This window comes from Hordeum vulgare, chromosome 7H, assembly GCF_904849725.1.
Source record: "Hordeum vulgare subsp. vulgare chromosome 7H, MorexV3_pseudomolecules_assembly, whole genome shotgun sequence".
In the NCBI taxonomy this organism is placed as follows: Eukaryota; Viridiplantae; Streptophyta; class Magnoliopsida; order Poales; family Poaceae; genus Hordeum; species Hordeum vulgare.
The window spans coordinates 67,219,573-67,243,257 of NC_058524.1; the positions used below are offsets into that span (position 1 = coordinate 67,219,573).

The window sequence follows — 23,685 nt, forward strand, 5'->3', positions numbered from 1 at the left end:
TTTTTACGACGCGGCGCTTGTATGGCGTGGCTGTTGGAGATGCTCTTAGTGTTGTTGCTGGCGATTTGCCCAGTCGCACCATATAATGGAATGCACTGTGTTCCTTTAAAAAAAGAGCATATTGAGCAGGTTAAGAAAATTTGATGTGAATTAAGCATAGCTTAGTCGGATAAATTCCTTGCGGTGGAACTAGCCCATCAGGATTGAAGTGTTAGACGTAATATTGATGTTCTTATTTTTCTTTTCGATGATGTTTGTTCAGTAATAGTCGACGTTTTCGTCGATTAGAAGACGCTTGCAGTTATTTCGCCAATTTTAATTGTTGATTATTTAGTGTTGGCATGATAACTACAACAATAATGTTTAACAAAGCGAACATGTCCGTCTACATTCCTATATACAAGCCTAGGGCTGGTGCACATAAGCACACAGCAAATTATGAAAATTTCAATTTCGATGCTTCCAAACATGATATGATAACGACGGTGTTCAAGAAACTTAGGTATAACAATCATCATATTCCATTTATGCTTTTTATCGGTCCTACAAAGTGGGGGTTCAACCTTGTTGTGGATCCATCATCACCGGCGCACCTGTGGTGATTCCTTCTTAAAGACATAGTCTAGGAATTGTGTATTTCTCGTTTTGATGTTGTCATCTAAGAGCAACTCTAGCAAACCCCGCATCCCGTCCCCGTTCGTAAAATAACCATCAAAATGCGGATCAGGGCGAAAAAACCAGCCCGATCAGACCCCGCATCCCGTCCCGGCCCGCAAAAAAGTTTAGGGGGCGCGGCAAAATCCCGACCCCAACCCAGGAAAACACGGGTTTCCCCCTTGCGGCTGCGGTGCCCTGCATATAAGCGGAAGCGGTTGGTGGGGGACATTTCATCCCGCGCTTTCTCCCACGAACCACCTCTCCTCTCCCCCCTCGCGCAGCCGCCGGCCGCCGCCCAAGATTCCGGCGACAGCAGCCGGCAGGAGCACACCGGAAGGCCGCCACGCGCACGAGGCCTCCCCTCCCTTCCCCCCCTGCGTGGGCGGGCCGCCAGATATTCAGATCCGCATCACTTCATCGCGGGCCGCCGGATTTGTCTTTTTCCGGCCGCGGGTTGCTGCCCGAGGCGATGGAGTGGTCGGGGAGCCTCTCCCGCAGCCTAGGCAAGGGTGCATCGCCGCATGCAGGCACGGGTTCGTCCGCTCGCCGCCGCCGAAGGTTTGCGGGCATGGACTCGTCCGACCGTCCACCGGGCTCGGCGCTCGCGCAACGTCTTTCTGGCCTGCCGATGCCGCTCATACAGTGCGATGACTGCCGGCGCCAAGTGCTGCGGCTCACTTCGGGCACGTCGACGCATCCCGGATGGGTGTTCTACAAATGCAAAAACGACGGGGTACGTGCACTTGCAGTAGCTCGTTCCATAGCTCATTCTTTAGTTTAATTACGGTAGCTCACTTCGAGCTTGCTCATTCTTTTGTGTAGGACGATGGATGCTCATTTTGGTTTTGCGAAGGCCAATACATTGATTTGTTGATAGAAAGAAACTTAATAGATGTTACTGCACTCCTTAGTACAATCAAAGGCAATGATGCGGCTGCATGTGCAACTAGAGGGGAAGCAACGTCTACTTCTTTGGAACCAAATATGAAGAATGAAGAAAGCAAGATCAAGAATCCGCAGATCAACAATGAGTGCATGGACAAGATATTGCTTCAACTAGTAGGAGCACTTATGGGAGTTGGAAATCTTCTGAAATGCATACTTGTGGTTCTTGTTTTCTTTGATTTTGCTATTCTAGCCAAGATTTGGTGATATCTTTTGTATCTATAATGTTGTTGCAAAAGCAAAGAAAAGCATTGTGCTAGATCAATTTAAGTTGCAAATTTAAGTTTTACGGGCCAGGAGGAGCTGCGCCAGATCAGAACCCGCAGAAGCCGACCCGTGAAAAAAGTATATTCCACGAATATGCTTTTTTTACGGTCCATTATGCGGGGTCTGCATCTGTGCCAGCTCGCACCGGCCCGCAGAAGCGGTTTTGCGCGAATTGCAAACGCGTTTTGCGGGCCGACCGGATGCGGGGTCTGCTAGAGTTGCTCTAACATAAGGTTAGTGGCTATTCTAACATAAGGTTATTGGCTATCTGGTGAAGTTCCTGTCATGAGGCATGAGGCTTCATATTTTTCTTTTTTTTTCGGGTCGATGTTATTCTGTTGGTGGATTTTGCATCTTTAATAATATGATTGTGTGCATCAAGAGATGTAGGGGGTGCTCCTCCTTTTCCAAAAAAAGAATGTGGGGCCATATTTCGTGTTCATATAAAAAGAGTTACTCGACCGTGTAAAAATGTTTTCATCATTACAAAGTAAACATGTAACTTCTATAATGCTCTGCATTTCATGATTAAACTTTTTTCATGAAACAGAGACAAAAGATTTGTTTCATGTATTAATTAAGAAGAGAAGAGGTTTATAAATATCCCATGACAATTACTCTCGCTGTACAATTTTTCTTACTCCCTCCGTTCCTAAATATAAGTCTTTTAAGCGATTTCACTAAGGGACTACATACAAAGCAAAATGAGTGAATCTAACCTCTAAAGTATGTCTATATACATCTGTATGTAGTCCTCTAGTGGAATCTCTAAAAAGACTTATATTACGAAACGGAGGGAGTAGGTTCTTTCCCCTCCGGTGGACCACAACTTGGCCTCATTCAAGACGATGTCTAGCAAAATGGGTGGTGGGGCACTCTTGTGAAGGAAAACTCGAGTTTCTCTTGTTTTATATAGTTCAGGAGATGAGCATGGCGAGGAAGGTCAAGGCCTTTTTATCGGGGATGTTTATGCCCAAACACTTAGACCACCAATTTTTGACGGATTCCTCAAGATGCCATGCCAAAATAAACGCGTGCACTAGCTTAAGTTTGTCGATTGCAAGTTTTCAAAGCCCAAGGATGAAGGGACTTATAGAAGAGGTGTGCTCCGGTTTCTTGCACCCTCTTGCAAATAGGGCAAAGACCATAATTCTTAACCCCTTTTCCCAACCAAACAAAAAATATGATTTTGAACTATGCCCAAGTCTTCCAAACCATGTGGAGATAGGATCATGCCCAAGTACCGTGGCTTGTATGTCGTAGCCGCCGAGTAAACTCTATCGTTGGAGTGTTTTTCACACTATGCCATCCTCATTTTGCACATCATGGCAGAAATCACGCACGAGCATCCAAAGAATAAAGAGCTTTCGATGTGCAATGATATACGAGTCATACGACATAGAAATTATATCATTCAAAACTTTAAAAATATAAATTTCATGATGTAAGAGCATATTCAATAGTTTATGTAAAATACATCACCAAATTGTGATTGGAATAAAATTTAAATCACAAAAAAGTGACATTTTACATGCTCCAATAAATGATGAAAAATAGGGCAGCCGCTCCACAATTTACGTAAAGAAATCTAACACCGAACTACTAAAGAAATCACCATCGGCATCCCCTGCAGAAGGAGGCGCTTGCTCCAATCGTCGACTGCACGACAGCAGAGCTAGAGCTTAGCGGCTCGCTCCAATCGCCCGGAGAGATGATCGGAGCCGAAGCTCGGTGGCCCTGGCCAGCATGCTCATAGCAAGAGGCGGTTGCTCCAATCGCGCGAGGAGACTAGCGGAGCCGGAGCTCGGCAGCCACGACCAGCAACTCATGGTGGTGGTGCAAATCCATTGCGCATGTTTAGGGGAGGCATGGCGGAGGAGCGTTGGTGGACGCGGAATGACGGACCTGGCGGTATGAGTCAGAATGGACCAACAATATAATTGTGCATGTAATTTTAGTTTTTTTTTTAAAAAAAATTGCTATGATATAAATGTCATTTTCTAATTTTAGGATGGTTCGATGACCACCCTATTCACCCTTTACCTCCGCCACTGAGTTAGAGACGACATCTGTGGGATTCATTGACGACGGGACGCGGAAAGGTTGCACGTGGCGGTTGGGGTTGCACGCGTTTTGCTAGGGAGGCCTAAGTGCATCACTTGATGTCCTATTTTATATCATGAAGAAAACTTAAGTAATTTTTTTTCAACTACATCATTCATTGGCACATTATTTTTAGGTCATCATGATGTAAAAATCAGTTATTTTACATCTACGTCATCCGTCGAAAGCCGAAAGGATCGAAAACCATTCGGGGCTTCGCGGAACCCCAAAGGAAACTTTGTATACTCATTGGTTTGGCAACTTGCAAAAGAAAATCACTCAATGGTTTGGTCGACTACTCCAACATAGTCACGTTCCTCATCTGGGTTGTGTCAATTTACGGCAACTTTCTACTTTGGTACGCATCCCCTTGCGGGTTTTATATGAAGAAATTATTCCCCCTCTTTCTTTACTACTGTATAAAAAAAAAAGCAAGTCAGCCCGCCGTCGACCTCAGCCTCGGCCTCCGCTTCTGGAGGCTTCCGGCGGCGGGTGGAGACCCCACCGGTCCACGAGACCACCACAAGCTTCTTCTTTTCTCGCACCTTCTACCCGCGCAACTTGCTCGCACGCCACAGTACAGAAAGAGAGTTATTACAGACACGACACCGGCCCACCTCGTCCGCTCGTGAACGTTCGTTCCTGCGCCACCTTACCAGCATACGGCATTCGCCTTCCCGCGCCTCCGGCCAGCTGCCGACAACGTACCGGCGACGAGCTCGACAGCGACCGTACGTAAAGGAGGCGGTGGTACCGGCGCCATGGCCGACCACCGGCAACGGCGACTGGGCGGCGCCGACGTCGACCTCTACGCCGTCCTGGGGCTCAAGAAGGAGTGCTCCGACGCCGACCTCAGGCTCGCCTACCGGAGGCTCGCCATGGTGAGCCCTCGTCGTCGTCGACCGATGGGTCGCATACCTTGGCTTGGAGTCGACGTACGTACGTACATGTGAATCTGTACTCATCGTTCTCCTGGATCTTGTTGTGGCTGGCAGACATGGCATCCGGACCGGTGCTCGGCGTCCGGCAGCTCGGCGCGCGTGGAGGAGGTCAAGGAGCGGTTCCAGGAGATCCAGAGCGCATACTCCGGTCATGATCTCTCCATCTCACTATCTTCTTCCTTTCTGCTCCTACGTGCTTAATTTCCGTCAGAAGCGCACAGCACAACTGAATTGCTGTATTTCCATGGCGGCGTAGCGGATCTTGCTGCTACGCGCCTGCGGACGTAAAACTCATGTGTCACGGGGCCTCCTCTGTTTTTCCATGTTGCGCACGCAGTGCTCTCCGACGCCGGCAAGCGGCTCCTCTACGACGTCGGCGTCTATGACACCGACGATGACAGCCGCGACGAGCAGGATGTGCGTGCCCTGCTATGCTCCTGATCAGTGATCACCCACGTTTCGTTGTGATCGAACCCAATTTGGTTGTTTATTTACTGGAATCCGTTCGTCGCAGGTGTCTGGCATGGGCGACTTCTTCGGGGAGATGGCCGAGATGATGAGCCAGGCCACGCCGACCGTAAGCCATAATTCTGCTGGCTAAAGCCCCATGAGCACATTCTGAAATTGCGGCGTGGATTATTGACCATGTAATTTTTGCAGGAGAGCTTCGAGGAGCTGCAGCAGCTGTTCGTGGACATGTTCCAGGCCGACCTCGTCGCCGGCGGGTTCGGCGGTGCGCCTCCTATGGGCCACCGGGTCCAGGCCCCGAGTCCGTCCTGTACCCCTCGACCTACGTTTGCGCAAGCACGGCCGTCGTGTAACAAGGGTGCCAACAAGCGGTGTTCGTCGGCGATGGGCTGCGGCATGCCGCCAAGGGCCTGTCGTCCGGGGTCAGGTTCCAAGGGAGGTGATTGGAGGCGACGGGAGGAGGCGCCATGGACGACGACGCAGGAAGACACGAGCATAGGCGGCAGGAAGAAGAAACAGAGGCCGTCGACGGGCCACGGCGAGTCGTGCTAGGAGGGAAGATGGGGATATCGGCGCGCCCGCGGCAGCGTAGATGCGCGGCGCGCCGTGACCAAACCTTCTGTCGGGGGATGCAGTACCTAGTACTCCCTACTCTGTGCGGATCTGACTCACGGTCGGCAAGTTCTGGAGGATGATGCGCAAACTTTTTAATTTGTTTCTTCGTTTGTTCTCTTGATTCTCTCATGGTACCACTCATGGTAAATTTTTGTGTTTTGACCTTTTGCACAAAGAAAAAATAGATTTGACCTCTATTTGAAAAAAAAAACATGATATCTAATCTCTTTTACGTGACGCCAACGTCCCTAGCATCTGGGTTGCACGGGAGACCCCAGGAACCATGGCGTCAGGACCCCCGACGTTTGGGTCCATGACGTCTGTGTGTGTGGTCAGGAGGGCCAGACGCCATGGTCTCTGACGTCTCCCGTGCAATCCGAACGCCATGGACGTTGGTGCACCTAAATAGGTTAGATCTGTTTTTTTTAAACAGAGGTCAAATCTAGATTTTCTTTTGAGTTTAGGTCAAAACATAAAATTCCCTTCCACTCGTAGCTGAAAGCAACTTCAATGTAGCGATTCAAACGGACATTATTTTTGTCTTTTTTGTTCTTTTAGTTTGTCTGTCCGTCTGTTCATGTTTGTTTTTAAGTGGATTCAACCGGAAGCAAGTGGACAACAGCACTATGGTATTAAAACAATACGAGAGAGATGGATGGGTGAAGAAAAAAAATTAAATAAGCAAGCCAGGTTAGCCACATGCGGACACCGAGAAGGCCCACGCGTGTCCGCTTCGTGTCCGCTTCGTGTCTGCAACGATGCACTTCAGTCCCAAATTTAAGCCAAAAAGGGTCGGTGCGGACGCCAAGCGGACTGTTTTGTCAATGGATTCGTGCGTTGGCCATCACTTTTGTTCGTATCTAATATTATTGCAACTTTTTTTGACAAATTAGTGCCATTTCGGTTTGTTCTTATTACAAACATGAGTTTTGCCCTTAAGAGCATCTCCAGCCATTGTGTCTCTCAGGAGGCGATTTTTGGCCTTCTAGGGTTGTCTGGACGCGTTTTTTCGACCTCCTCGATTGCCCGAGCGGAATTTTTGCATTGGGGACTAATACGTCTCCAACGTATCTAATTTTCCAAACTCTTTTGTCCTTGTTTTGGATTCTAACTTGCATGATTTGAATGAAACTAACCCGGACTAACGCTGTTTTCAACAGAATTGCCATGGCGTTGTTTTTGTGCAGAAATAAAAGTTCTCGAAATGTCCTGAAAATTTACGGGGAATTTTTCTGAACTAAAAGAAAAATACCCGCGGAAAGATCCACCGGATGGGGCGTGCCAGTGGGCCACAAGCCCACAGGCCGCGGCCACCCCCCTAGGCCGCGTGGTGAGGGCTTGTGGGGCCCACGTGGCACCACCGCCTACAAACTCATCTCTATATCTTCCGTCTCGCCCGGAAAAAAAATCAGAGAGAAGGTTTCATCGCGTTTTACGATACGGAGGCGCCGCCACCTCCTGTTCTTCATCTGGAGGGCAGATCTGGAGTCCGTTCTGGGCTCCGGAGAGGGGAAATCGTCGCCATCGTCATCATCAACCTTCTCCATCGATAATTCCATGATGCTCTTCACCGTTCGTGAGTAATCTCATCGTAGGCTTGTTGGACGGTGATGAGTTGGATGAGATCTATCATGTAATCGAGTTAGTTTTGACGGGGATTGATCCCTAGTATCCACTATGTTCTAGATTGATGTTGCTACTACTTGGCTATGCTTAATGCTTGTCACTAGGGCTCGAGTGCCATGATTTCAGATCTGAACCTATTATGTTGTCGCCAATATATGTGTGTTTTAGATCCTATCTTGCAAGTTGTAGTCACCTACTATGTGTTATGACCCGGCAACCCCGAAGTGACAATAGCCGGAACCACTCCCGGAGATGACCATAGTATGAGGAGTTCATGTATTCACCACGTGTTAATGCGTTGGTCCGGTTCTTTATTAAAAGGAGAACCTTAATATCCCGTAGTTTTCATTTGGACCCCGCTGCCACGGGAGGGATGGACAATAGATGTCATGCAAGTTCTTTTTCCTAAGGACGTATGACTACATACGGAATACATGCCTACATTAGATTGACGAACGGGAGCTAGTTACATATCTCTCCGTGTTATAGCTGTTACATGATGAATCACATCCGGTATACTCATCCATCACCGGTCCACTGCCTACAAGTCTTTTACTACTGGTCCTTGCTACGTTACTTTGTCTAGGCTTATTCCTTGCTACAAAAAGGGATTGGGCCACTTTGCTACTACTCTGTTGCTACTGTTGTTACTCTGCTGCTACTGTTGTTCCTTGCTACTTCATTGTTACTTGTTGCAAGATACTTTTTCATCTCCGTTGTCGGGGAAGAATAGTTCCCCGTCCACGTGCAACCTACTGGCGCCATTGATACAACAGTTAGGAATAGTCTGCCGTCAACAGTTCTGTTTTTGACACCGTTGCTATCATACTACTTTGCTACTGATACTTTGCTTGCAGACACTAATCTTTCAGGTGTGGTTGAATCTGACAAAATCAACTGCTAATACTTGAGAATATTCTTTCGTTTCCCCTTGTGGCGAATCAACAAATTTGGGTCGAATACTCTACCCTCGAAAACTGTTGCGATCCCCTACACTTGTGGGTTATCAAGACCTTTTTCTGACGCCGTTGCCGGGGAGGCACAACTATATTCTCTGAGTCACTTGGGATTGACGTCTTCTGGTCACTATGAGGAATCCGAAAGATCCAAGAACTAAAATCTTGCCTTCCACTACGAGGAGAGGTAAGGAACTACCGTCTAGCTTTGCACTTGATTCACCTTCAGTTTGGAGTAAGTTTGCGACATCGCCTCCTGCTAGAAATCTTGATATGTCGCCTATGCCTGATGATGCTATGCTTGATACTATGCTTGATACTATGCTTGATATTATGCCTAATGATGATATGCTTGATACTATGCCTGATGATGCTATGCTTGATACTATGCCTGATGATATTGTGCCTGATGATGCTATGCCTGATACTGCTTTGCCACTAGGTGCATTCCTTGATGCACAAATTGCTAGAGTTGCTGCTAGACGTGATGATACTTCTGAAATTGCTGATGCTATTGAAGTAGAACCTGCTACTATGCCTGAATTACCTGTCATGCCTGAACGCTATGTTATGGAGGGAGAGATAGCTGAGGACTTTCTTGCTTGTAAGGATAGCTATGATGTTGTGAAAATACTACGGAAGTGGAAAGAAAAATCTCTGAACGCTAGGATGAAATACGACCCGAAGTTTGCTACTTCGCCTATCTTTGTGACCGATAAGGATTATGAATTCTGTGTCGACCCTGAGTTAATCACTCTGGTCGAATCAGATCCTTTTCACGATTATGAGTCTGAAACGGTTGTATCCCATCTTACCAAACTGCACGATATAGCCACCCTATTCACTAGTGAGGAGAAGATCCGCCACTACTATATCCTCAAGTTGTTTCCTTTCTCTCTAAAGGATGATGCTAAGACCTGGTTCACTTCTCTTGCTCCTGGTTGTGTGCGTAGTCCCCGGGATATGGTCTACTACTTCTCTGAAAAATATTTCCCTGTCCATAAGAAGCAAGCTGCCTTGAAGGAAATATATAACTTTGCTCAAGCTGAGGAAGAGAGTCTCCCACAAGCTTGGGGGAGGCTCATCCAGCTACTGAATGCTTTGGCTGATCACCCTCTTGAGAAGAATGAAATACTTGATATCTTCTATAATGGACTTACCGATGCTTCCAAAGACCACCTAGATAGTTGTGCCGGTTGTGTTTTTAGGGAACGAACCGTAGAACAAGCTGAGATTCTACTGAATAACATGTTGTGCAACGAGAATGCTTGGACTATTCCCGAACCACATCCTAAGCCAACTCCGAAGAAAAGAGGTATTCTATTCCTCAGTCCTGAAGATATGCAAGAAGCCAAGAAATCTATGCGAGAGAAAGGCATTAAATCTGAAGATGTCAAAAATCTACCACCTATCGAAGAGATCCATGGTCTCGATAACCCGATACAGGTAGTAGAAGTAAATTCTCTGCGTAGGTTTGATGAGAGTGATATTCCTTTTGATAAACCTGCTAGCTTATGCATGGATGAATTTGATAACTTGATTGCCAAACAATAGAGTTTCAATGATTATGTTAGCAGACAATTGGAACAGAATGCTCGTATGCTTAGTCATTTAAGTGCTTGTGTGGACAGAAATGTCAATGATCTGAAGCTTCTGAGTAAGCATGCCTCTATGGTTACTACTCAGGTAGAACAAGTACTTAAAGCTCAAAATGACTTGCTCGATGAGTTGAATGACAATTCCGTTAAAGTCGTTACTAGAGGCGGTAGAATGACCGAGGAACCTTTGTATCCTGAGGGTCATCCGAAGAGAATTGAACAAGATTCTCAAGGAGTTAGCACTGATGCACCTAGTCATCCTAGAAAGAAGAAGAAAGATGATAGGGATGTGCACGCTAGTAACCCAGATGCTGTTACACCTGAGAGTACAAACGATGCCTCTGTCTCTGATGCTGAGACACAATCTGGCGATGAACATGAGCCTAATGATAATATCAATAGTAATGTTCATGATGATGCTCAACCTAGCAATGATAAGGATGTGGATATTGAACCTATTGATCTTGATAACCCACAACCTAAGACTAAGAGATACGATAAGAATGACTTCGCTGCTAGGAAGCACGGTAAAGAAAGGGAACCATGGGTTCAGAAACCTATGCCCTTTCCTCCCAAACCATCCAAGAAAAAGGATGATGAGGATTTTGAGCGATTTGTTGAAATGACCAGACCTGTCTTTCTGCAAATGCGTTTGACATATGCTCAAAATGTCTCTGTATGCTAAGTACATGAAGGATATTGTGACTAATAAGAGGAGGATACCTGAGGTTGAGATTTCCACCATGCTTGCTAACTATACCTTCAAGGGTGGAACTCCCAAGAAACTAGGTGATCCCGGTGTGCCCACTATACCTTGCTCCATTAAAGGTAACTACGTTAGAACTGCGTTATGCGATCTTGGAGCCGGTGTTAGTGTTATGCCTCTCTCTCTTTATCGTAGACTTGAACTGGATAAGTCGACACCCACTGAAATACCTCTGCAAATGGCTGACAAATCAACTGCTTTCCCTATCGGCATTTGCGAGGATGAGCCTGTTGTGGTTGCCAATGTCACTATCTTAACAGACTTTGTTATCTTGGATATTCCCGAGGACGATGCCATGGCGGTCATCCTCGGAAGACCCTTTTTAAACACTGGAGGGGCTGTTATAGATTGCAACAAAGGCAATGTCACTTTCTATATCAACGGTAATGAGCATACGTTGCACTTTCCAAAGAAACAATATCGAGTACATTGCATCAATGCTATCGAAAAAACTTCATCCATTCTTATTGGGAGCTTTGAATGCCCTATTCCTCGTGTCAAGATGAAGTATGATTTGCTTGTTGGGGAGATACACATCCCCATTGAGGTGACCTAGTGACTATTTAGAAATTCTCCGTTCTCTTTTGCGATTCGAAAAGGTTTGTCAAAGAGACTTGATCAACCTCACTGACGGATTTCTTTCGATGCCCATGAGATGGATGAATCGAGGAGTCACAAACCTCTGTTCCAAGCTTTCACCTTCGGTTGCTTAGAAGAAAAATGATAGATTTAGTTTAATTTTCCCTGTTTTCTGTTTTAGCGTCCGGTAGAAAAGTACCCCGAAAATAAAAGTTCTCCGAACGCCGTGAAAATCAAGTATGATTTTTTCTGAAATTTTTGAAAAATTCCGAGACAAAGAGTTTGTGTGGGGGGGCACACTAGTGGGCCACAAGCCCTAGGGGCGCGGTCACCCCTCTGGCCGCGCCACCCAGGCTTGTGGGGGCCCACGTGCACCCTCTCCACTCATTCTTGCTCTTATCTCCTTCTCCTACCTCGAGAAAAAATCGTTTCGCAGCTCAAACCCGTGTTCTTGCTCCTCTTGCTGGGATTTTCGATCTCTTTGCTCAAATCACCATTCTCCGAACTGTTTTGGGGAAATTACTCCTTGGTAAGTGACTCCTCCATTGGTGCAATTAGTTTTTGCTCTAGTGCCTTATACTCCGCGTATGTTTGCTGCCTTGGTGACCATGTTCTTGAGCTTTGCATGCTGATTTTAGCTGGTCCCAAGTAGTTTTGATGCGTAATATGGTCTCTAGGCACTTGTGGGAGTAGTTGCTACAAGTTTCGTTGAGCCTTCTTCACCTTTCCTTAGAATCACTGAAAAATTCAGAAAAGGAAGATGTTCAGGAGAAACTTTCATGGTGGTTCCTCAAGCAAGAGAGGTCCCAATCTTGCGATTCGGGAGCCTGATCCTTACCAACCAAGGGACGCGCAGGTACAACCATGTGAATGGCCTTCTGATGAATTTATGATTGAGGCAAGTTTCAAAGATGAGTTTGATGCACTTGTTCACAACGTCGGACTCGAAGAATTCATCTCCTATAAATGTGAACAGTATGTGACCGCGTCGCTTTGACACGCTACCAGTTCCTTGAGAGGGATGATGAATCCCTCCTATACCGTTTAATATTTAACCGGCAGTGTGTTTTCCATATTACCCTTCTTGCTCCTGCCTTCTTTGACTTTCAGGTAAAACGGAGATATTACATAACCAGAGGAGAGGCAGAGGAGTATGAGAGGGAAATTAAGGCTGCTCGTCTCCGTGAGGCAGCTATTCAGGCAGTGGCTGCAGCGCTCCCGTATAACCCCCATTATGATTTTGGGTGTCGCCCGGACCATTCTTGGGAGTAAACCAACTTAGGCCAAAAGCCTAAGCTTGGGGGAGTACGTGTTTCTCACCGACTTTACAGTCTTAGTCCAATGCACGAGCACGCTTATTATTGTTCACATCGTTTGGTCGTGCAAGTGAAAGGCAATAATGACGATATATAATGAAGTGGCTGAGCTTGGAAAAGCTGGTATGAACTCGATCTATTTTGTTTTTGTAAATATGACTAGCTCATCATTCCTGATTCAGCTTTGTTGTGAGAGAAACATGTTTGCAATGACAACTTAGAGATCATAGTTTCTGATGCCATGCTGAATTAGCTAGGAGCTTATAATGGTTTGTCTTGGATGCCAACATGAATTTTGAGATGACTATGATGTAGTATGATAGGATGGTATCCTCCTTTGAATGATTCAAGTGGCTTGACTTGGCGCATGTTTATGCATGTATTTGAAACAAAATCAATAGAGCCTTTATGATATTCATGTTCATGGTGATTTATGTCCTACTCATGCTTGCACTCAATTATAGTTAATCTCAATGCATTTTGATGGCTGTTGTCGCTCTCTAGTTGGTCGCTTCCCAGTCTTTTGCTAGCCTTCACTTGTACTAAGCGGGAATACTGCTTGTGCATCCACTTCCATAAACCCAAAGTTGTTCCAGATGAGCCCACCATACCTACCTATATGCGATATCTACCTGCTGTTCCAAGTAAATTTGCATGTGCCACTCTCTAAACCTTCAAGAAATAATCTATTTTGCATGCCCGAACCGCTCATGTGCTGACAGGGAGCTATCAGTATCTTCCATGCTAGGCGTGTTATCATCGATATGTGTTTATTCACTATCATTCACGAGAAAGGGGCCGGTAATTGGAATGCCAGTTCCATGCTCAAATCGAAAAGATAATTGCAAACAAAACTCCCCCTGGATTGATGTTGGTATGGACGGCACCCGAGTATTCGACTAGTCGTGGAGTGTGATTGATCGGTGGTGGGGGAGTCAAAACTTTACTTTTCTGTTTGGGAACCGCCTATAGCATGTGTAGCGTGGAAGATGGTGAGAACTCTTAGTCATTGTGTTGACAATGAAAGCATGCCACCCAAAATTATTATCTATGTTTTAAAAGCTTGAGCTCTGGCACCTCTGCAAATCAATGCTTCCCTCTACGAAGGCCTGTCTATTTATGTTCCTGTTGAGTCATCCTCCTCTTATGAAAGCACCAATTAGAGAGCACCTCTGCGTTTTTATGCTTTGCTTTTAACTGTGTTGAGTACGAGTGTGACTGGATCTTCTTTGCCATGAATTACAATGTTTAGTCAGTCCTTGGTCTTTGAAGGTGCTCTGCATTTATGTTTTGCAGTCTCAGAAAGAGCTAGCGAGATACCATCTGTTCGTACTGCTTCATGTTGTTTTGATTGAAGTGTTGACGTTTGAGACTTATTATTATTTGCTCACTAGTTGATTATGCCATTGATATGAGTTTACCGTGAGACCTAGATGTCATTTGCTTATGTGGTTTGCTTGTGATCTTGCTGAAATTCTGGTTATGAGTTAGGCATAGTTGCAACAACAAGATCAAACAGAGTTCGTAAAAGTTTTTCTTTTGTATCTTTCAGTTTGTCAACTGAATTGCTTGAGGACAAGCAAGGCTTTAAGCTTGGGGGAGTTGATACGTCTCCGTCGTATTTACTTTTCCGAACTCTTTTGACCTTGTTTTGGACTCTAATTTGCATGATTTGAATGGGACTAACGCGGACTAACGTTGTTTTCAGCAGAATTGCCATGGTGTTGTTTTTGCGCAGAAATAAAAGTTCTCGGAATGACTTGAAAATTTACGGAGAATTTTTGTGGAATTTATGAAAAATACTGGCGCAAGAATCAGTGGAGGGGGTGGAGCTGTGAGCCCACAAGCCCACCAGGCGCGCCCACGTGGCCGCGCCTGGCACGCTTGTGGGGCCCACAACGCTCCACCTCCTCCAAATCCAGCTCTATTTAGCCTCTTTCGTCCGGAAAAAATCAAGGGGAAGAGTTCATCGCGTTTTACGATACGGAGGCGCCGCCACCTCCTGTTCTTCATCTGGAGGGCAGATCTGGAGTCCGTTTTGGGCTTCGGAGAGGGGAGATCATCGCCATCGTCATCACCAACCTTCCTTCATCGCCAATTCCATGATGCTCTTCACCGTTCGTGAGTAATCTCATCGTAGGCTTGCTGGACGGTGATGGGTTGGATGAGATCTATCTTGTAATCGAGTTAGTTTTGACGGGGATTGATCCCTAGTATCCACTATGTTCTGAGATTGATGTTGCTACTACTTTGCCATGCTTAATGCTTGTCATTAGGGCCCGAGTGCCATGATTTCACATCTGTACCTATTATGTTGTCGCCAATATATGTGTGTTCTTGATTCTATCTTGCAAGTTGTAGTCACCTACTATGTGTTATGACCCGGCAACCCCGGAGTGACAATAGCCGGGACCACTCCCGGAGATGAACATAGTATGAAGAGTTCATGTATTCACCAAGTGCTAATGTGTTGGTCCAGTTCTTTATTAAAAGGATAACCTTAGTATCCCGTAGTTTCCATTAGGACCCCGCTGCCACGGGAGGGATGGACAATAGATGTCATGCAAGTTCTTTTCCCTAAGCACGTATGACTACATGCGAAATACATGCCTAAATTAGATTGACGAACTGGAGTTAGTTACATATCTCTCCGTGTTATAACTGTTACATGATAAATAGCATCCGGCATAATCATCCATCACCGATCCAATGCCTACGAGTCTTTTCCTACTGGTCCTTGCTACGTTACTTTATTGCTACTGTTGTCACTACTGCTACTGTTACTCCGTTGCTACTGCTGTTACTTTGCTGCTACTGTTGTCACTTTGCTGCTACTGGTTACCTTTGCTACTACTGCTATGATACTACCTTGCTATTGATACTTTGCTGCAGATACTAAATCTTTCAGGTGTGGTTGAATTGACAACTCAACTGCTAATACTTGAGAATATTCTTTGGCTTCCCCTTGAGTCGAATCAATAAATTTGGGTTGAATACTCTACCCTCGAAAACTGTTGCGATCCCCTATACTTGTGGGTTATCAATACACACAAGGTATTCCTTCGGTGTTAGTGAGTTACATGATCTCATGGTCATAGGAATGAATACTTGACATGCAGAAAACAATAGCAACAAAATGACATGATCACATGCTATGTTTATAGTTTGGGTCTTGTCCATCACATCATTCTCCCAATGATGTTATCGAGTCATCAAGTGACAACACTTTGTATATGGTCAAAAAACCTTAACCATGCTTGATCAACTGGCCAGTCAACTAGAGGCTTACTAGGGACATAGTTTTGTCTATATATCCACACATGCATTTCTGTTTTCATTCAATATAATTATAGCATGGATAATAAACGATTATCTTGAAACAGGAAATATAATAATAACTATTTTATTATTGCCTCTAGGGCATATTTCCAACAGTTTCCCACTTGCACTAGAGTCAATAGTCTAGTCTCACATCGCTATGTGATTTACATTGGAATGAATCCACCACCCATACAGTTCTGGTGTTGATCATGCTTCACCAGTGTAAGAGGTTTAGTGAGCGGATCTGCAACATTCAGATCCATGTGCACTTTGCAAATATTTACGTCCTCTCCTTCGACATAGTCGCAGATGAGGTTGAAGCGTCGTTTGATGTGTCTGGTCTTCTTGTGAAACCTTGGTTCCTTGGCTAGAGCAATGGCACCAGTGTTGTCACAGAACAGAGTTATTGTATTTAGTGCTTGGCACAACTCCAAGATCCGTCATGAATTGTTTCATCCAGACACCCGCCTTAGCCGCCTCCGAGGGAGCCATGTACTTTGCTTCACATGTACAATCTGCCACGATGCTTTGCTTGGAACTGCACCAGCTTACCACACCCCCATTGAGAATAAATACGTATCCGGTTTCAGACTTAGAGTTATCCGGATCAGTGTCAAAGCTTGCATCGACGTAACCCTTTACGACGAGCTCTTCGTCGCCTCCATAAACGAGAAACATTTCCTTGGTCCTTTTCAGGTACTTTAGAATATTCTTGACCGCCACCCAGTGTTCCACTCCTGGATCACTATGAAACCAGCCTGGCATACTCATGTCCAGGCTGACGTCCGGTCTTGTGCACAACATTGCATACATGATAGACCCTATGGCTGAAGCATAGGGGACGGTACTCATATTTTCTCTATCTTCTGCAGTTACTGGACATTGAGTCTTACTCAACTTTATACCTTGTAACACAGGCAAGAACCCTTTATTGGATTGTTCCATTTTGAACTTCTTCAAAACTTTCTCAAGGTATGTGCTTTGTGAAAGTCTTATGAGGCGCCTCGGTCTATCTCTATAGATCTTAATACCTAATATGTAAGCAGCTTCTCCTAGGTCTTTCATTGAAAAACATTTGTTCAAGTAATCCTTTACGCTCTCCAAAAACTCCACATTGTTTCCAATCAGCAATATGTCATCCACATATAATGTTAGAAACGCTACAGAGCTCCCACTCACTTTCTTGTATATACAAGATTCTCCTACAACTTGTATAAACCCAAACGCTTTGATCACCTCATCAAAGTGCTTATTCCACCTCCGAGATGCTTGCACCAGTCCATAAATGGATCGCTGGAGCTTGCATACTTTGTCAGCATTCTTTGGATCGACAAAACCTTCGGTTTGCATCATATACAACTCTTCCTTAAGAAACCCATTAAGGAACACAGTTTTGACATCCATCTACCAGATTTCATAATCGAAAAATGCAGCTATTGCTAACATGATTCAGACGGATTTAAGCATCGCTACTGGTGAGAATGTCTCATCGTAGTCAACTCCTTGAACTTGTGAAAAACCCTTTGCCAGAATTCGAGCTTTATAAATGGTCACATTACCGTCTGCGTCTGTTTTCTTCTTAAAGAACCATTTGTTCTGAATAGCCTTGCGGCCTTCAGGAATACTTCCAAAGTCCACACTTTTTTTTCATACATAGATCCTATCTCGGATTTCATGGCCTCTAACCATTTGTTGGAATCTGGGCCCACCATTGCTTCTCCATAATTCGCAGGCTCATTGTTGTCTAACAACATGATAGATAAGACATGATTCACGTACCACTCAGGAGCAGTACGTGATCTTGTCGACCTGCGAGATCCGATAGTAACTTGATCTGAAGCTTCATGATCATCATCATTAGCTTCCTCCTCAACTGGTATTGCCTCGACAAAGATTTCCCTCTGCCCTGCGCCACCATCGTGTTGGAGCAGAGGTTCCACAACCTCATCAAGTTCTATCTTCCTCCCACTCAATTCTTTCGAGAGAAACTCTTTCTCAAGAAAATCTCCGTTCTTAGCAACAAACACTTTGTCATTGGATTTGAGATAGAAGGCGTACCCAACTGTCTCTTTTGGGTAACCTATGAAGACGCACTTTTCCACTTTGGGTTCCAACTTTTTAGGCTGAAGCTTTTTGACATAAGCATCGCATCCCCAAACTTTAAGAAACGGCAACTTTGGCTTCTTGCCATGCTATAGCTCATATGGTGTCGTCTCAACGGATTTTGATGGTGCCCTATTTAAAGTGAATGCAGTTGTCTCTAATGCATAGCCCCAAAACGATAATGGCAAATCGGTAAGAGACATCGTAGATCACACCATATCTAACAAAGTACGATTACGACGTTCAGACACACCATTATGTTGTGGTGTTCCACGCGGTGTCAACTGTGAAACGATTCCACATTGTCTTAAGTGAGCACCAAACTCGTAACTCAGATATTCACCCCCTCGGTCAGATCGTAGGAACTTGATCTTCTTGCTACGATGATTTTCAACTTCACTCTGAAATTGTTTGAACTTTTCAAATGTTTCAGACTTGTGCTTCATCAAGTAGATATATGCATACCTACTCAAATCATCAGTGAAGGTGAGAAAATGACGATATCCGCCGCGCGCCTCCACACTCATTGGTCCGCACACATCAGTATGTATGATTTCCAACAAGTCACTTGCACGCTCCATTGTTCCAGAAAACGGAGTCTTAGTCATCTTGCCCATGAGGCATGGTTCTCACGTGTCAAGTGATTCGCAATCAAGTGACTCCAAAAGCCCATAAGCATGGAGTTTCATCATGCGCTTCACACCAATATGACCTAAGCGGCAGTGCCACAAAAAGGTGGCGCTATCATTGTTAACTCTACATCTTTTGGTCTTGATGTTATGGATATGTGTGTCATCACAATCAAGATTCAATATGAACAAACCCCTCACATTGGGTGCATGACCATAAAAGATATTACTCATATAAATAGAACAACCATTATTCTCTGACTTAAATGAGTAACCGTCTCGCAATAAACAAGATCCGGATATAATGTTCATGCTTAATGCAGGCACTAAATAACAATTATTTAAGTTCATAACTAATCCCAATGGTAACTGAAGTGAGATTGTGCCGACGGCGATTGCATCAACCTTGGGACCATTTCCCACGCGCATCGTCACTTCATCCTTCGCCAGCCTTCGTTTATTTCGCAGTTCCTGCTTCGAGTTGTAAATGTGAGCAACAGAACCAGTATCAAATACCCAGGCAATACTACAAGAGTTTGTTAGGTACACATCAATAACATGTATATCACATATACCTTGTTTGGCGTTGTTCGCCTTCTTATCAGCCAAATACTTGGGGCAGTTGCGCTTCCAGTGACCCATCCCCTTGCAATAATAACACTCAGTTTCCGGCTTAGGTCCAGCCTTGGGTTTGTTTGTCGGAGGGGCAATAATTTTGCCGCTCTTCTTGGAGTTACCCTTCTTGCCTTTGCCGCTTTTCTTGAAACCAGTGGTCTTATTGACCATCAACACTTGATATTCTTTCTGGATTTCTGACTCCGCGACTTTCAGCATCGCAAATAACTCGCCGGGTGACTTATTCATCCCTTGCATGTTATAGTTCAACACAAAACTCTTGTAGCTAGGTGGCAGTGATTGAAGAATGTTGTCAGTGATAGCCTCTTGTGGGGGATCAATCCCCATCTCAGCTAGACGGTTTGAGTACCCCAGACATTTTGAGCACATGTTCACTAACAGACGAATTCTCCTTCATTTTGCAAGCATAGAATTTATCGGAGGTCTCATACCTCTCGATACGGGCATTCTTCTCAAAGATAAACATCAACTCCTGGAACATCTCATATGCTCCATGACATTCAAAGCGTCGTTCAAGTCCCGGTTCTAAGCCATACAAGACTGCACATTGAACTACTGAGTAGTCCTCCTTACGCGCTTGCCAAGCATTCGAAACATCTTGTTCAGCCGTAGCGGGTGGTTCATCTCCTAGAGTTGCATCAAGGACATAATTCTTTTGCCCAGCTTGTAGGATAAGTCTCAGATTACAAGCCCAATATACAAAGTTGCTACCATCATCTTTCAGCGTAGCTTTCTCTAGGAACGTATTGAAATTCAGGGTTGCTACTGCGCGAGCCATTGATCTACAACATAAAAATATTGCAAAGTTTACTTAGACTATGTTCAAGACAATTAGAGTTCAGCTAATCATATTACTAATAAACTCCCACTCAAATATACATCCCTCTAGTTATTTGAGTGTGGCATGATCCAAATTCACTAACTCAAGTCCGATCATCACGTGAGTTGAGTGTAGTTTCAGTGGTAAACATCTCTATGTTAATCATATCAACCATACGATTCATGCTTGACATTTCGGTCTCTTGTGTTCCGAGGCCATGTCTGTACATGCTAGGCTCGTCAAGTTTAACCTGAGTGTTCCGCGTGTTCAACTGTTTTGCACCCGTTGTGTGTGAATGTTGAGTCTATCACACCCAATCATCACGTGGTGTCTCGGAACGACGAACTGTCGCAACGGTGCACAGTCGGGGAGAACACAATTTTATCTTGAAATTTAAGTGAGGGATCACCTTATAATGCTACCGCCGCTCTAAGCAAGAGAAGGTGCATAAAAGGATTAACATCACATGCAATTCATAAGTGACATGATATGGCCATGATCTTGTGCTTCTTGATCTCCATCACCAAAGCACCTGCATGATCTTCATCGTCACCGGCGCCACACCATGATCTCCATCATCGTGTCGCCATCGAGGTTGTCGTGCTATCTATGCTATTACTACTAAAGCTACAACCTAGCAAAATAGTAAATGCATCTGCAAGCACAAACGTTAGTTTAAAGACAACCCTATGGCTCCTGTCGGTTGCCATAGCATCGACGTGCAAGTCGATATTTAACTATTACAACATGATCATCTCATACATCCAATATATCACATCATGTCTTTGGCCCTATCACATCACATGCATACCCTGCAAAAACAAGTTAGACGTCCTCTAATTTGTTGTTGCATGTTTTACGTGGCTGCTATGGTATCTAGTATGATCGCATCTTACTTACGCAAAGCCACAACGATGATATGCAAATTGCTATTTAACCTTTCTCCAAGGGCTGCCTCGGTCAAATCCGATTCAACTAAAGTTGAAGAAACAGACACCCGCCAGTCATATTTATGCAACAAGTTGCATGTTAGTCGATAAAACCGGTCTCTCGTAAGCGTACAAGTAAGGTTGGTCCGGGCCGCTTCAATCCAACAATACTGCCGAATCCAGAAAAGACTAAGGAGGGCAGAAAATCGAACATCAACGCCCACAAAAACTTTTGTGTTCTACTCGAGATTACATCTACACATGAACCTAGCTCATGATGCCACTGTCGGGGAACGTTGCATGGGAAACAAAAAAATTCCTACGCACACGAAGACCTATCATGGTAATATTCATCTACAAGAGGGAGATCAGATTCAGATACCCTTGTAGATCGCTAAGCGAGAAGCGTTAAGAAACGCAGTTGATGTAGGGGAACTGCTTTGTGATTCAAATCACCGTCGTCCCACGATCCATCCCGATCTAGCACCGAACGGACGACACCTCCGCGTTCAGCACACGTACAGCTCGATGACGATCTCCGCCTTCTTGATCCAACAAGAGAGATGGGGAAGTGGATGAGTTCTCCGGCAGCGTGACGGCGCGCCGGTGATGGTGCTGATCTTATTCCTGCAGGGCTCCGCCCGAGCTCCGCAGAAATCCGATCTAGAGGAAGAACTACGAAGTAGAGGTTTAGGGTTGCACGTGGCAAAGTTGTGTCTCAAAAACCCTAAAACCTCTAGTATATATAGGAGGAGGGGAGGGGCTACCCTTGAGGCTGAAGGGAGCCTCCAAGGCGCCGGCCGAGAGAGGGAGGAGGGACTCCTACTCCAATTCGGTTTGGAAGGAGGAGTCCCTTCCTTCCTTCCCACCTCCTCTTTTTTTTCTTTCTCCTTTGATTTTTCCTCTTGGCCGAAATAGTCCTATTGGGCTGGCCTCACCAGCCCACCAAGGGTGGTGCGCCACCCATGGGCCTATTAGGTTCTCCGCCGGGTGGGTGGCCCCTCCCAGTAAAAACCCGGAACCCATTCGTCACTCCCGGTACTCCACCGGTAATGCCCGAAATCTTTCCGGAAACCAAATGAAACAATCCTATATGTTAATCTTCATTTCCGGACCATTCCGAAAACCCTCGTGACGTCCGTGATCTCATCTGGGAGTCCGAACAAAACTTCGGTCACCAACACCTATAACTCAACTATACCGAAACATCAGCGAACCTTAAGTGTGCAGACCCTGCGGGTTCGAGAACTATGCAGACATGACCTGAAACACTCCCTGGTCAATATCCAATAGCGGGACCTGGATGTCCATATTAGATCCTACATATTCTACGAAGATCTTATCGGTTCAACCTCTATGCCAAGGAGTATGTGTCCTTCAGTATACCATTCCATGTGTCCTTCAGTATGTTACTTGCCTGAGATTTGATCATCGGTATACCTATACCTATTTCAATCTCGTTACCGGCAAGTCTATTTACTTATTCCGTAATACAAGATATCATGACTAACACTTTAGTCACATTGCTTGCAAGGCTTATGTATGATGTTGTATTACCGAGTGGGCCCCGAGATACCTCTCCGTCACACGGAGTGATAAATCCCCGTCTTGATCCATGCTAACTCAAGGACACCTTCAGAGATACCTATAGAGCACCTTTATAGTCACCCAGTAACGTTGCGATGTTTGATACACACAAGGTATTCCTATGGTTCCAGTGAGTTACATGATCTCATGGTCATAGGAATGAATACTTGACACGCAGAAAACAATAGCAAAAAAATGACACGATCACATGCTACGTTTATAGTTTGGGTCTTGTCCATCACATCATTCTCCCAATGATGTGATCCAGTCATCAAGTGACAACACTTGTATATGGCCAGGAAACCTTAACCATCATTGATCAACTGGCTAGTCAACTAGAGGCTTACTAGGGACATAGTTTTCTCTATATATCCACACATGCATTTATGTTTTCATTCAATACAATTGTAGCATGGATAATAAACGATTATCTTGAAACAGGAAATATAATAATAACTATTTTATTATTGCCTCTAGGGCATATTTCCAACACAAACATCCAAGAGTAATAAGCTTCTCAAATTTTCACTTCCATGTATCATCGTGGAGAACTCTAACCTATACACTAAATGCAATGGCAAAAGCACACAGAGTGATCAAGTCCTTATCTCCCAAATCCCACCAAAGCAACAAAAGTTATGGAAGAATATGAGAGTAATAACTAGAAGAGGACACAAAGAACTCCCAGATCAAGATCCAAGGGGTTCCCCTCACCTAGAGGAGAAAGTGATTGGTGGAAACATAGATCTAGACTCTTCTCTATTTTCCCTCAAAAAGGAGTAAGAATCATTGAAGGTATTGAGGGAGGTCATGGAGGGTCAGC

General features: G+C 44.9%; 1 protein-coding gene across 1 annotated transcript; it reads left to right on the top strand.

Annotated features, from left to right (window-relative positions):
- The first annotated feature begins 4,500 nt into the window (after nt 1-4,500).
- On the top strand, nt 4,501-6,111 carry LOC123409373 (chaperone protein DnaJ-like). The gene is made up of 5 exons (XM_045102297.1): nt 4,501-4,853; nt 4,968-5,061; nt 5,251-5,330; nt 5,428-5,490; nt 5,574-6,111. Exons 1-5 carry the CDS (start codon nt 4,734-4,736, stop codon nt 5,931-5,933), a joined length of 717 nt encoding a protein of 238 aa, XP_044958232.1. The 5' UTR covers nt 4,501-4,733; the 3' UTR covers nt 5,934-6,111.
- The last annotated feature ends 17,574 nt before the right edge of the window (nt 6,112-23,685 follow it).

What these genes read in the sequence shown, in the direction of transcription:
- LOC123409373 (XM_045102297.1), top strand. Translation starts at nt 4,734, where the DNA reads ATGGCCGACCACCGGCAACGGCGACTGGGCGGCGCCGACGTCGACCTC. An exon ending in GATCCAGAGCGCATACTCCG is followed by an intron (nt 5,062 to 5,250) that starts GTCATGATCTCT and finishes TTGCGCACGCAG; the next exon opens with TGCTCTCCGACGCCGGCAAG. An exon ending in TGAGCCAGGCCACGCCGACC is followed by an intron (nt 5,491 to 5,573) that starts GTAAGCCATAAT and finishes TAATTTTTGCAG; the next exon opens with GAGAGCTTCGAGGAGCTGCA.